Source organism: Squalius cephalus (assembly GCF_949319135.1).
Source record: "Squalius cephalus genome assembly, chromosome: 13".
Lineage (NCBI taxonomy): Eukaryota > Metazoa > Chordata > Actinopteri > Cypriniformes > Leuciscidae > Squalius > Squalius cephalus.
Window position 1 is genome coordinate 15,483,531 of NC_137134.1, and position 15,473 is coordinate 15,499,003.

At 38.1% G+C, this 15,473-nt stretch overlaps 1 protein-coding gene across 3 annotated transcripts; it reads right to left on the reverse strand.

Moving 5' to 3' along the window:
- Nucleotides 1–866: 866 nt before the first annotated feature.
- rrbp1b (ribosome binding protein 1b) lies at nucleotides 867–15,328 on the reverse strand. 3 transcript variants are annotated; one of them, XM_079890193.1, is made up of 28 exons: nucleotides 15,273–15,328; nucleotides 12,320–13,025; nucleotides 12,068–12,216; nucleotides 11,851–11,964; nucleotides 11,202–11,354; nucleotides 10,985–11,103; nucleotides 9,985–10,138; nucleotides 9,277–9,415; nucleotides 8,955–9,106; nucleotides 8,760–8,797; nucleotides 8,334–8,441; nucleotides 8,132–8,194; nucleotides 7,988–8,048; nucleotides 7,870–7,904; nucleotides 7,682–7,769; nucleotides 6,571–6,663; nucleotides 6,299–6,391; nucleotides 6,084–6,158; nucleotides 5,910–5,999; nucleotides 4,896–4,988; nucleotides 4,752–4,814; nucleotides 4,495–4,587; nucleotides 3,712–3,795; nucleotides 3,569–3,634; nucleotides 3,273–3,356; nucleotides 2,069–2,149; nucleotides 1,830–1,973; nucleotides 867–1,339 (listed from the first exon to the last, which is right to left on the reverse strand). In XM_079890193.1, exons 2-28 carry the CDS (start codon nucleotides 12,996–12,998, stop codon nucleotides 1,304–1,306), a joined length of 3,147 nt encoding a protein of 1,048 aa, XP_079746319.1. In that variant the 5' UTR covers nucleotides 12,999–13,025; nucleotides 15,273–15,328; the 3' UTR covers nucleotides 867–1,303. The 3 variants fall into 3 exon arrangements, with proteins under 3 accessions (XP_079746319.1, XP_079746318.1, XP_079746317.1); XM_079890192.1 differs by having other exon boundaries at nucleotides 11,851–11,973; XM_079890191.1 differs by having other exon boundaries at nucleotides 5,910–6,158; nucleotides 11,851–11,973.
- Between the last annotated feature and the right edge of the window lie 145 nt (nucleotides 15,329–15,473).

The following is a 15,473-nucleotide window of genomic DNA, read 5'->3' on the forward strand; positions in this document are numbered from 1 at the left end:
CTTTAATTGCTAATGTGACATTTTTACACCACACATTAAACAAAATTAAGCATTGCTTGCAATTAGTTGACCCAAATTGGTATTATCTAATTGTGAACTTAAATTTAACAGTTAAATGACAGCTATTCAACCTAATTCATTTGTAAGACAGTCTAACAGATGGATGGCCAAAACCAGTGAAATTGAAGGTGTCTGAATACATTTTGGTTTGACTGTATATAACAGAAAACAGGTGGGGAGAATTTTAAATCAGACAAATAATGTATTCATAAACTCAAATTAAAAGTGTTTAAAGTCCCCCTGTGGTGACAAATCAAGCTTTTAATGTTGTTTATACGTCTATGTGGTGTTTTTAATGTGCAAATTTATAAGTCAACACCATTGCTGAGTATTTTCTCCTTAAAACTGCAGTGAACCAATTACAGGACCCTATCATACACCCCGCGCAATGCAGCGCCAAGCGCGACGCAAGTGTGTTTTGCTAGTTTCAGCCCGACGCAATCATTTTCACGTCCTGCGCCACGTTGTTTAAACCGCAAATGCATTTAAATATATCATTTTGTCGATCAAAGATGAGTTTAAGTGCTTAAGTTATTAAACATCTCAGTGTTATTTTAATGTAAAATTTTGAAATTATTAAATTATTTACTGTTGCCCTCAATATGAGCATATTTAATGAATCACACCAACAACAACAAACAAAGTTACAATACTTTTGTGGAAACCATGATAGATATATATATATTTTAGGGTTCTTTGATGAAAAGAAAGTTTACAAGAACAGCATTTATTTGAAATAGAAATGATTTGTAATGTAAATGTCAATGCATTCTTGCTGAATAAAATCTTATTGACCCCAAACTTTTGAACAGTAGTCTACTTTTTTTATTTGAAAGTAAAGAAGACCAACACACAACTCAAAGTACATACTGTATTTTATTATCATATCATCACATTTGTTAACAGCCAACTACAAAAGTGTAGTAGCTTTTACTGCATTGCTGCAACATGAAATGTTCCTTCCTTTGACTCTCATGAGAACATGCAAACAAAAGATAAAAAGAGCATTTGCCCAAATCATCCTGTACTGTATCTTTCAACACTGAGCGGTTTAGCGATCACTTTAGGAGGTGTTCAGTCACCTAATAACAGCTCCAATAAAACATTAAAAATATATTATGCTTCCTCCCTTAACGATCCTCACTGGCTAATAACAGTCGGCACATTTGCCACAGTAGCAGAGAATACAAAAGTAAATAATGCATAAGAATAATTAAGGCACAAGGTTGTTGGATTTATTCTGTCAAACAGACGTTCCTTCTTTTGACTCTTCAGTTTCCTGTAGAGAAAATAAAATCACAAAATCAATTTAGTCACCATCAGATCAAAATTGACAATTCTTGTTCTTTTTTTATGGAATTATGCGGTATTTATTTATTTATTATAAATGATTTATCCGTGCACATCATTCTTTTTAAAAATCCATGTGCTCTCATAATCTTTAATCACAATAGCTTCTCTGATGATGCGTTTACTGGCATGAGGGCGGGGCAACCTGTCACTCACATGAGATCGACCAATAGCAAACCACAATCATCCAATCGAATCCTGATGGACAAAATCAAGTCCCGCCCTACATTTGTTCTTGTTCGACAAGCTGTTTCACTCAGATATACATCACAATAATGAAGAAAAGACTAATAGCAGCTTCAGTTTCATGCTGACTTTAAATGTTACTGATATTACATACAATATGTTTAGCATGATTGAAGGCCTTACATTTTTTGTGCTTTCCTCTTGTGAATGTATGGAGAGTGTTAATAATGTACCTTGCCCTGTAACTGTTCCTGCAGGTTCTTCACACTCTCTCTCTCTTTGTCCAGCTCTTCCCGAGAGCTCTTCAGGAGCTGCTGCAGTGCAGAGGCTGCCTGGCTGAGGTCTTGCGTCAGCTTCTTCTCTTTCTCCAGTCTCTCCTGACATAGACACACAAAACACACACACCATCAGAGAGCGGAGATCTTTTATATGCTGGTCTACACCTGAGATTTTGAAGAGGTGTTGTAGGAACCTTTAGCTCTTCAGTTGGTCCTTCTCCAGCAGCTTTCAACTCTTCTAACTGAGCCTCGAGATCCCTGACGCACTTCTGTGCCTGAGTGGAAATATACATGTGTGAACACACCAAGAAATTCAAATACGATATAACAGTTTAAATAATATTCTAATTAAAACTTATTTAAAAGAAATGTAATAAAATATTTAATATTAATAAAAAAAGATATATTAAATTAATAATAAAAAAAGAACAAACTAAAATTCAAATACTTGTAATTTAAAATAAAATGAATCCAAATTAAAATGTATTTGTGTAAATGAAAGTCAAAAATATCAAAATAAAATTAAAATATTTAATTGAAATTTAAATTAATTAATCAAACCAAATTAAAACGAAAAACAAACCCACATAAAATTCAACCCAAATGAAATGAATCAATTAAATATTAAAACAAATTTTATTTAAAGCAAAATCAAATCAAACCAAATCACATTAAAAATCAAAATAAATTAAGTAAAAATTAAATAATTATAATTTATTAAAAGTAATTAATAAAGTTAAATAAAAAGCAAATCCATAATCAAACAGTAAAAATAAAAATAAAAATTCAGTTAAACTAAATTTAAGTGTAATTAAGCGAATTAAGTGTAAAAGGAAATAAAATGAATTTCAAAAATCTCAAAACACAATAATTTAAAAAAATTTTTTTAAATAAACCAAATAAAAGAATAAAAAAAACCATTTATTTAAAACCAAATTAATTACATTTAATACTTTAAATAACATTTTACAATAATACATTTGAATTTAAAATTAAATGAATAAATGCAAATCAATAAGAAAATAGTCAAAAGGGGCTAAATCTCAGTCCATAATACTAATTGAAATTTAATTAATATGAACAAAATAATTTTAAAAAATATTTTTTTTTAATTTAAAATAAAATCACTTAATAAATCAAGATAAAAATGAAATTTAATGAAAATTAAATGAAAAAAGCTCAAAATACTACAATAAATTGTATTTTAGAATCAAATTACAAAATATAAATTAAAATAAATTCATTTTAAATATTAAAACAAAATTTTATTATCTAAATAACATCAATAACAATAATATTTTTTTTTATTTAAGATGAAATTATTAAATGTAAATAAAAAGCAAATCATAAGAAAAGAGAAAAAAAAGTAAAAATCTAAACAGCCCTCTAAATTGTCACCTGTTCATAGTTGTTTGCAACCTGCTGTCGAATGTCCTCTTCTGTCTGCAGTTTATTTGTTGCCTCCTCCAGCTGTGTTTTCACCTGTAAAGTTAGACATCGAGGAGTAGAGATTCAAGTTTAGTCAGTGTTACAATACCCACACACAGCATATGTATACATGTACACATGATGTACTTGAACTGCTAAAGACAGAAAAAAAGCATGCCAGAAAACGGTCTTCAAGCTCTGCAGAACATAATACATAACAGACATGCACATAATATACATAAATACACACAACCAGTAGTATTGACCTGAGTGGACTGTGCGCTCTTCTCGTTCTCTGCCTGCCGACTCGCTTCCTGTAGCTCCTGCTTGACCTGTAATGCACAGCACAGCTGTCACTCAAAGTAGAAAGCAGCATGTGCAACATAAGACAAACCGATGTTAAACTTACCAATGAAAGTTCTGCTCTCTGTTCCTGAGCCTCTGCTTTGGCTGATATCAGCTGGACCTGAGTTTCTGATAACAATGCCTTCAGCTGAGAAGAATATAAAGAAGGATATGACAAAATATTCAAACATGTTAACGTAAACGTCAGTGAGTCGTTTAGGGTACGATTACACAACAACGATGGACTAAAAACGAAAAAAAAAAAATTCCTTTGCATTTTTCACGTACAGACAACAACGTTGATCCCGTTCACACATATCCACAAAAACGACTAAAACATTGTTTTATTCATGCCAGGCCAGTAGATGGCGATGTCACTTTGTAAAGAAGCACTATGCACCTATAGACTGAACACGAAATACGTAATAATAATCATCCCTTTCATGAATTCACGTTTTTGTAGTTTACACAGTGACGATAATGGTATCGTTTTTAAAAAAAATGGACTTTGAACCGAGTTTTCAATAGTTCGCATTTTCAGGTCCCCATAAAAGTTTTCCGTTTTTAGTTGTCATGTAAACGGCCCCTTAGACAGATCTTCTCTTTTTAAATAAAACTCATTTAAACATGAATAAATGAATGAATGAATGAATGAATGAATGAATGAGGCATTTATATAGCGCTTTCATATACTACTGTACACCCAAAGCGCTTTACAATCATGTCAGGGGATCTCTCCTCAATCCACCATCAGTGAACATTAATAAACATTAATATAAACATTAAAGAACTTCCGTTCAAAACGGGGAAACTATACAGGAACCTCAGAGTCAGCGAGTCGTTTCACCTGAGACATTTCTTCTGTGTACGTCTGACTGATGGTTATGGATTCCAGTTGTTTCTCTAGCTGGGCTTCCAAAAGCATCACCTGCCCCTTCAGCTACAGAGAACAGAGGAACAGTACGTTTCTACAAGAGCAGCGTGAACATTCATCAAAGCTTCTCCTTTTGCATTTCACAGAAAAAAAAAAAAAAAACGAATACGGGGTTTTCCCAGTCCCCAAGTCCCCAAAACCAAAGAACAATGGCAAATGTGAGCATGAACCTGATTGGTGTCCTGTCTTTCCACATTTATCGTCTCCTCCAGGACCTTCACCTGATCCAGAGCCTGTGGGAGATCCAAACTTCAGCACAACTGAAGTGTGGTAAACAGTCACGCAAATCCAGGGTCAGTGAAGGATGTTCTTACCGTCTGTTTTTGCTGCTCAGCATCTGAAATCTTTGACTTCCACATGAGCTCGCCGTCCTCCACACTACTCTGCAGAACTTTCAGCGTGCTCTCCTGTACAAAACACACAACGTTCAGCCAAAAATCTTTTCAAAGGTCTTTTTAGGTCAGGACTGAAATCCACAGACCATAATGGTTTTTTTTGTTAAATATTAAATGTAACATTTACAGACTTTGATATCATTATGGTTTCATTCTTCTTCCTAAATATAAACATCATGCCATTAATAATGTGAAAAAAGAAGTGAATTAAGTAATCAAATGTAAAATAACACAGGATAGTCTTCACTGTATAAATTAAACAGATTAATCCTTATTAAATTTACAAAAGTTATTCAGTCAAGAGCAGTGAATGATTTTTTTCTTTGTCCTTTGTTGTTTGACTAACATTAGAAACACAGACGGCAGGAGGAATTTTAGGCTGCTGTCACTTTAAGACCTAATGCATGGATCCAATACACTGATACTTGTACTCATCTTTCTCGATTGTTGATATTCACTAAGCCATAACCAACTGTTTACTAGGATACTGGCCGAGACAGGCATTTCAAAAATGTGTCCGTTCAAGACATGAAAGAGAGCTCAATTCTGTATTTGCGTACTGTCTGAGATGTAGATTTCTGGGCGTCGTTCACGTTTGTTTACGTTCAGGTTCTCACAACATTGCACAGAATTCATACAAATATTACAGGCCAACTGGAGATTGACACCGTTTCAAATAATCACCAATGCAATTTTTACGCTCATTTGGCGCTTGGTGGGTGTTAATTTTAGGCCCTGCTGACACCTACTGGCTTGGATGTATGAAGGTTTAGTTTTTGATTTCAACATGGTAGCCATCATTGGGGGGGGGGCACTTTTAAATCTCATGCAAGTGTAAATCAGTTTAAAAATATCTGTAAATTTCTTAGAAAAAACCTGCTTTTAAAAATTGTGGTCTATGTTTGCATGATAAATGTGTGCGTGCTGCCGTACCGTTTCACTGAGAGTCGATCTGTACTGCTCACACTCAGCCTGAAGTGACCTCTGTCTCTCTTCTGATTGGGCGAGTTTCTGCTGCAGATCCTGACACATAATCAGATAAACACGAGACATGAGAAGAGAACAACCGTGCATTGCAGGTGTGTGTCTATAGACATGATATCTCACCGTCACATCTGAGCTTGACTGATTTTCTGTCAGGTTCTTCTGTGCTTCATGCGTGAATGCTTCCAGCCAGTTTGTCTACAACATACAAAGCAAAAAACAAAAAGTATACAAAATATGATTTAATTTAATATTAAATTACCTGTGCTCTAAAATGATTCACATATTTAATAAATGTATTCACAGGTTCACTTTACATTAAAAAAAGGAATTCTAACCTGATGCATTTCTAAGCTGATGTGAGGGAAGAGCGTCTGGAAAGCGTTTCTGGTGTCTGTCTGGAAAGAGCTCAGCTGCTGCTCGACTTCACTCTACACACACATAAGCCTTTGATCACTAAATTAAATTATACCACACAAAATGTTTAATAGTTATAGCCAACTACAGCCTTTTGATGATAATGAACACCTCATTCATCATGGTTTGTGTGTATTGTGTAGATATAGAAGTAAGTGCATGTTTATACTGTACGTGTTTATATCAGGGTTACCTGTGCGGCCTTGGCTTGGCTCAGTCTTTCTTCACTCAGCCTCTCAGCAGCAGATAGGGCTTCCACTGCGGCATAGTTTTTATCTCGCAGTTCCTGAACACACACCACAATTAGATGTGGATGGATGGGTAGTTAGAGATTGATAAATATGAACTGAGAGGTAATCAATATGGATGGACGAGCAGGTTAGATATGGACAAATGGGAAAGGCAGATACACATGGATGGGCAAGTAGGCATGGATGAATGAGTGGGTATATATGGACAGATGGGTTGAGTAGATCGTAGTTAGATCAGGATGGACAGATAAATTCAGGTGCACCAGTAGTTATATATGGACAGGTTGGGTAGATGGACGTAAAGGTAGGCTAGGTAAGGTCAGACAGAGTGTGGATATGGATGGATGAGTAGGTATATTTGAATGGGTTGGGGAGATATGGTCAGACAGGCTGGGTGGATATGGACAGATATGTAGGTAGGCATGGACAGACAGGTACATATAGACAGATGAGTGAGTATATATGGATGGATATGCTGGATAGATATGAATGGACACATGTAGGTAGGTATGGATGGACGAGTAGGCATGAATGAACAGGTTGGGTAGATATGGACACAGCTTGGGTAGTTATGGTCAGACAGGCTGGGTAGATATGGATGGATGAGTAGGCATGAATGAACAGGTTGGGTAGTTATGGTCAGACAGGCTGGGTAGATATGGACAGACACATAGGAAGACCTGGACCAATGGGTTAGGTAGATGAAAAGGTTGTTAAATATAGATGGACAGATAGATATAGACATATGAGTAGGGTAGATATCGACAAGTTTGGTAAATATGGATGGACGGTAGGTATAAAGGGACACATAGATGTAGATATATATGGACGAGTTGGTATATATGGACGAGTTGGGTAGATATGGACGCACAGGTAAGGTAGACATGGTCAGACAGGCTGGTTAGAAATGAAAGAACCCATAGGTAAGCGTGGACCAACAGTTTGGGTAGATATGAACAGAAAGGTAGTTAGATGTAAATAGACAGGTATGTAGATACAGTGTGGACAGGTTGAATACATATGGATGGACGTGTAGGGTAGAGATGAACTCACATTGCTCTTGGCCTTCACTCGCTCCATCTCTTCTTTAAGCTGTTGAAGTTCCTCCTCCAGCGAGATCATGCGTGCGTCCTTCTCCAGGCTGACAGACACAAAAACAAAAGTCGGTCATTATCAGAAGCATCCAGGAAAGAAAAAAAGACGACAAATATCTGGAGGAATTGACAAAAGAAATCTCTTACTTCTCAAACGGCGGTTCAGCTTCAACAGTATCAGCCTGTGGATATAAAATTAGATACCAATTCACATGTATTACATGCATGCAAATATTCAAATCAAATTATCATATGCTCAACTCACACTTTCCATCTTCTCCAGCTGAGCCTGTAGAGATGCCACAGACTCTTCCTTTTCTTTCAGACTGAGGGATAGTGAGAAAGAAATGTTTTTATTCCATACTGTCTACAAAATATACTTGAAGAAAGCATCAGCTGTATTGTATACCTAGCTTTCAGTTGGTCGATCTCAGCTGTGTATTCCCTTCGTTCCGTGTCCGCCTCATTAACCCTGAAAAACGAGTCCATGTTAAGATCAGACACCAGAGAGTGGCACATTCACTGAGGTCTTAGAAACAACTGGTGTCATTGAATCGATCTTAATTTGAAGATAAATTAAATTCATCAAGTTTAAACAACGAAGACAGTACCTATTCTGAGTCTCCTCAGACTGAGCTCTCTTTAATGTGTCAAGCTCCTCCCTCATCTGATTAAGCTCCGCCTCCATTGATGTCAGCCGGTCCTCCCTCTCTTTCAGACTACACACAATATATCAAAGCATGGTGAATGTGATTTCATCAAGTGAAATAAGTTCCTGGATCAACATCTTTGTTGATCCTAGAACATTCCAATTAGCCAATCAGATTTGAGGGGCAAGTTTACAGTTTATGTCAAGTTTAGTCTTACAACCAGGGTTAGGTGTTTCTACATCAGTGTTATTCACCTATCATTTCCCTCTGATTTTAGGGATTACTTATGGGTAGGGTTAGGGAAAAATGTTCAGGCAGCAAAATGTATTGATCCAGGAACATGTCAATTAAAATTTAAACTGTAAATGTAGTGACTCAAATGAATACCTGCTCTTCAACTGTTCAACCTCCTCGCAGTTGATCTTCTATACAGAATCAATACAGGAATGAGAATAGTATTATTTGTTATTGCAAAAATGACATGCAGTACAGTACCTGATATTAAAATCTCAATGCTCACGTCAAAAACCTGGTTTTGCTGCATTGCATTGGCAACTAGATCACAGTGCTAAATATTTGTACCTGGATCTCAGCCTGTACGGTTGCTTCTGTCTCCACAGAGGGCTTTTCCTCAGTAACCTGTGGTGTCTGAGACAGCTGTGCTCTCAGTATCTCCAGCTCTTCACATTGGTCTTTCAGCTCTTTTTCTGTAACACGCATACGCTCCTGGAGGTCTGTAAACAGAAGTTATTTCCATCTTAAAGGGTACAAAAACATAAAACGCTACAACTAGAACATGCCCCCTTTAAATGTTTTTTTTTTTTTTCAACTCACTGTTTCCATTTGGAAACTGAGCCAAGGGAATGCATAATAAATGAAACAAGATGTGTTTGAGTGTACTGACCGGTAAGGGTCTTGGTTTGTTCTTTTGATGCATCTATTTGAGTCTGTAGGGTTGTGCTTCTGTGCTGAGCCTCATGGAGTTCTTCACAGACTCGATCCAACTTCTGCTGCAGAGCCTTCTCTGCCTCCACACGGGACGTCTAACACAGACACAGAGGATTGTCAAAGGAATAGTTCACCCCAAAACAGCACCCAATATAGCCATACAATACTTTGTGTAAGAAACCAAAGTTGAAGTCAATTGCAAAGCTATTGTACAGATTCATATTTGGAACCTGATAGCCCCTGTTCACCATCCACTTTCATTGTATATGCGTGCAGGTTTGTAACAAATATAAATAAACGGAGCAATTCCAATAGGGTCCTCACGCCATCAGTGCTCAGGCCCTAATGATGACTTTTGGCGAACTGTCTCTTTAATATCAAAGAATGTATTATTGCTAAACATCCAACATGGGAGTTTTAGCCACAGGGGTTTACATTTCTCGCATAGCTAAGCTGGGGAAAAAACCTCAAATAAATACACACACGAACAGACAAAATGTCGTGAAAGAAATACAAGTCATCACAAAGACAGATAGGAATTGCTTTTAAAGTTAATGTATATGGTGAAATTCCTACCTAGGGGAAGAGAATTGTCATGGTACAAAGACCACAATCACCTAAGAGAGATGAGATAAAAGGAAAAAGGTCAGGGGTCAGGGCTTACTTGTGTTTGCGCTAGCTGTTCTTCAGCAGTGGACATCTTGGTTTCAATGGTCTTCCTGCGCTCTTCCTCAGCATGCTGAGCAGCCGTGCGCTCATTCAGCTCTCGGTTTAGACGCACACAATCCTGACGCAGCTTTGCCAACTCTGCATTCTGCCTGTGCGTGTGAAAAAGCCACAGATTTACAAAAAGGAAATGGTTAGATAATACGTTTTATAGCTGGAGGCAGGTTTAGTGTTAGCTTGCGCTGTGTAGCTTTTATTTTATGGCTTTTGCCAGGGAATTACAAGGGGAGAAAGAGGGGGAATGGGATCACAGGTTAGATTTGAACCTGCATCTCCAAAAATGAGCACTAAGGATAATAAATGTGCTTTCTGTCATTTCTGTACCAATTAAATGAATTTGCACAATTCGATTTTTATATTTTCTTAAGAAAAACCTGTGATGCTTGCCTGGGCAAAATGAAGGGGCATGGTTTGCCAATGCGTTGCTATGTGATTGCTAAGGTCTTCTGAGTGTGTTTTAGCAATATGGTTGTTATCTGGGTAGCATGGTACAGGTGATCTGGGCAATTGCTTACTGGCCCAAAAAAACAAAAAAACAAAAACATGCTCAAATCTCTGGTCTCTAGAAATGGATGAGGCCCCTTCCACCCGTTTTGGTTGGCATCCACCTGGCAAAATCCTAAGTATGGCTTAGGGCCCATTCACACCAAGGACGAGAACTATAAAGATAAAGCTTTAATAATAGTTCTTATTCTATGAGAATAGCGAAGTACACACCACAGCTATAAACGATAATGACACAGAGGAACTGTGACTCAGATATAACGACTAAATCAGAATTCTCTCTAATTTAAAGATCTCAAGATTTAAAGCGTCATAAGTCTGCACTGGTGTTGTGTTGGCATTCATGTCCGTAGAGAGGCGTAAAGAATTACCCCAAACTTTTGATCCTTCATCGGTTTCACTGTAAGGGTTTATAAAGGGACTGTGTTCAGTACCTGCTTTCAGCCTGGCTAGTGGCTTGATTGAGGGCATCTCTGAGAATAGAGTTCTCTTGCTGCAGACGGGCCAGCTGAGCAGTCGGTCCATTCTCTAACTGCTCTTGCAGGCTTTGGATCTGTGGAAACACACATAAACAACTCATTTAATAATCTAACAACACACTACACAGCATAGCGAGAGGGAAATAAGTGTGAGAGGCTGTTGACTTGTGACCTTGCCGTTGAGCTGTTGTGTCTCGTTGATGTGCTCCTGGTAGGAAGTCTGCATGTGAGCCTGTAGGGCTGCGATCTCCTGGCCACGGGCGCTCAGCTCAGAGCTCATACGGGTCTCTATGGATGTCATCTTGCCCTTTGCAGAACTCAGCTCCTATTGGCCAGAGCAATGAGAGTAAGAGATACGGTTAATGACCCAAGACCCTCAGGGTTAATGTCACTTTGACAAATGTTCCTGATCAGCGTTTTTATCAACCAATCAAATTTTTGAGATCGGGAAAAAGTTAGAATTAGGTGCTTAGGGTGGTGTGTTATCAACCAATCATATTTCTGATTTTAAGGTAGTAAATGGTTAAGGTTGGGGCACAGGCAGGGATTTGGTTAAGACTAGTTTTCAACAGGATCATTGCTCCATCCATTCTCCAAACTGCTTGTTCTTTGTAGATTTGCAGGGATGCTGGAGCATATCTCAGCATCTCAGGCGTATACAGGGAAATACCATGGATGGATGGCCAGTCCATCACTGAACATTGCTCCAGGACCAACACAATTATTTTCAACAGTCACTCATGACCTTGCAGTGAAGAAGCTTGATTACGGGTAGAAACTAGTTTGAACCTCAATGGTTTGTCTATGTTGGCATGTATTACCTTGGTAAGCTCTCGGAGACGGTTTTTGGCCGCAGCTACGTTGCCCTGCTCAGCGGTCAACTGCTTTTCCTTCTCCTCCAGCTGCTTCTTCAACGGCGCCAAGGGGTCACCCTTCTGAGATGCCTGCCAATGAGAGAAGGAAAGAGACATGAGTGCTAATAGAAGGAGACAAGTATTAGCACTTTGAAGAAGGGTTTATTAGGTGTTGACTTAGTACCAGTTGGCAGGAGTCCTTTCCTGCCTTCTTGCTGATGATCTCAAAGAGTTTCTGGGTCTCGGATTCACTGAACGATGCACTATTCAGACTGGAGACCAGAGTTTTATAAGGTGACGGCTGGGGGACATCAACAGTTTCCACAGAAACCACTTTAAAAAAAAAATCAAAATTAGTATAGACTGATGCGAGCAGTGCAAGTTTGAAACCCTACTATTACATCTGTCCTAGATGGATATGACCAAGGAGACTCACCTGGCTCAGCCTTCTTCTTAGACTTCTTCTTGGTTGGAGCTTCAGTTTTGGGTTCTTCATCTTTAGGGGGAGCAGCAACCTCAGGAGCAACTGCTTCTTTCACCACTACCTCTGCAACCACTGGTTCCACCATAACTACAACTTCTGGGACCTCCACGGGCTTGACGGGGGCCGGTGCCACTTTGGCCACCTTCTTCTTTTTCTTTTCTTTTGGGGAAGGAGCAATTGGGGCCATCACAGCACTTACAGTAGGAGGGGCAGCACACTCAACAATCTTAGGAGCTGGTTCAGGTACTACGGGCTTGGGCTTAACTTCAGGTTCAGGCTTGGGAACAGGCACAGGTTCAGGTTGGGGTTCTGCTTCAACTTGGGGTAATGCATTGGGTTCACTGTTTTCTACCACAGGTTCAGGGATGGACTCGGGCTCAGATTCTGGAAGGTTCCCATTTGGCTTCTCCTCCTTCTTCTTGGCCTTGTTTTTCTTTTCAGATGCCTTTTTCTTCTTGTCAGAGCGCTGGGGTTGGATCTTGCCTGAGTCTTGCCGTTGTTTGGCCAGGGCTTCTTCGTAAGATGTCTCCTTCATGGAAAAAGTTGAAACGAGCGTAATGCCAATGGCGGAGAACACCATGAAGCCACCAAACACCACAATTCCTAGAGTTTGAGGATCGTACATATCCATCTTTGCTCAGTCCTTTCCCTCCTAATCCTACAAAAGTACAAAAGCCATCAGCACCTTCTAAGAAAAAGGCTATGTTCTGTTGACACACTCAAATGTGCAAACAAGGACTATTTAATGTTAATGGACAACAACATCCTCTGAGCATTTCACACAAGTCGTCGTAGGACAGACAAAAGAACCACTGCTAAAGTATATCCTGTAAAGTATTATTTTTGAACATTTTCTCACAGATAAATGCCCCAATCAATAACTCCTGACCAGATGTCTTTAATAAAAGTTTTGGAAGATGTTCTTTTTTTTTTATGTTTTCACTAAAGTTTTGTTAATGTTTCGTTGGCTAATACGACTGTGATCTATGTCTTTATACTGCCACCTATATGCATGGATGCAGCATTGAGAAAAAGAAAAAGCTTTCAGTTAAAGTTTTGTTGGTTAACACGACTGTGGTCTAGGACTTTATACTGTCATATATATGCATGGATGCAACATTGAGAAAAAGAAAAAGCTTTCAGTTACTGACCGTAATATCCTATTCACCAGCATTTCTGCAACCTAGAAGTCATTTATACTGCTTTGTCATGTATTTGGCTTCCATGAGGGGTCAAAAAAGATACATAAATAATAAAAAGACCCTTCATTGCAGAGTACTGAGTGGATGTCAGATTTTTTTTTTTTTTTTTTTGCCTTGAGACAATGTGAAAAAAAATCACTCCCTCTTGCAAAGTTTGAAAAAAAGAAAAAAGTTTTTTTTTTTCACAGCACCTCCATAACTTTTGCCCACTAAAGTTCATGTTATGCAACACCCCGCCGAGACCAAACTCATCAACATTCCCTCACACAAACAGAGAGGGGTATACATACAGTTTCCAAGGGACAGGTCTGTGTGCAGCAGACCACAATAACCTTCCCCCAACATCACGCTAGCAGCCAGTGCAACTCTTGCATGGAAGTTCTAGAGAGTGGGTCTCTACATATCTGACTCAGGCACTCAGGTAAGGGGGAGAATACTGACTGGGCTTGAATGAAATCGGCTACCCTTAACAGCATATAACTTATATGCATTATAATCTATTCACTGCTTTGCATTTATTAAATAGCCTATAATGCAACCCATTACAAAAAAAAAAAAAAAAAGCAATGTGGCTGTAGTGATTCCACACTACATCTACGGAACAATTACCATGGTATTTATGAAGTACTATGAGGAATATATAGTATTATAATGGTGCATGTCCAAAATCATGACGCGTCTGGTGATCATGAAAGCCTCAGAGATGTCATAAAAAACAAGCAAATACTTTTCTTTTTTACCATATTAAACCACATAGGTCTTGTTTAATCAAAAGCCTATTTCTTGCAATTATTTTCCTAAAATGATCGATGTGGGAATATGGCTATCCTAAAATGGATCCACGTGACTCAGAAGAGAGAGGACTCAGGAAATGCAGAGTTCCTACATGCAGGACACATACTCCTCATCTCAGTGAAAGGGGGCTGCTTTCATATGTTGGACATTAACCCTTGCAGCAACATTGCTGAGTCGCTGACGTTACATAATAATGGCTGAAAGAATTCGGTTTTTAAAAAAGTATTTATGGGAACTTTGCCATATGGTTATTTATCCCCCATTGGTCCTCTTAATGATATTACTTTGCTTTGACAAAGTTTAGATTTTTTTTTTTTTAACTTAACTATTCTCTTCTTGAAAAATCATAGAATATTAAAACACATTTTCATGATGATTAAAAAAAAAAGAAGCAAATGTAAAGTTCGTAAAAAATGAAAGTAAATAGAAATTTTGGATAATTATTAACACGATTCAGTCATTAAATTTTTAGGAAGATACAATTAACTTTTGGCTAATTTTACAATTGTTAAAGCCTAGAAATGAACTTGCTCTTATGCTTGATGAAACACCACAACCTCGAATAGCATGTTAAATCATTATGTAAAAGACACAAAAAAAACAATACAGCTACTCAGAACGGTACAAAGCCAGTGAGCACAGCAAGACATTATATAAAGAAAGACTAAAATTATAAAGTGACAAAGTCAGTAAAAGCATCAGTAAGGACACGTACGCTCGAGCAGAAGAAAGATGCTTTGAATTAGATTATCACAATGCACAAGTTCAAACCATCTGAGAATACAAATTATTTTCAAATACAACCTAAACATCAATATCCAAACCATTTGTCAGACTGACAAACTTTAGCTTTTTCACTGGTGGTGAAAAAACACATAAGGGTGATTTTAAAAAAAGCGTGCGCTTACCTGCGTTCAAATGTACAGTGATGAAGAATCGCCGCTAACTTTTGGAGTCGTGGCACTTTTTGAGAGTTGACGCAGCGCCCGCCTCTAAAGCTGATACGCGACCTGATACTGACATCTGATTGGATAAACGCCTGTCAATCAATGCCCTTTAAACCAACCGCGTCACGCGTAGTATCCAAAAGCGTACGGTGGGAAGCGTAG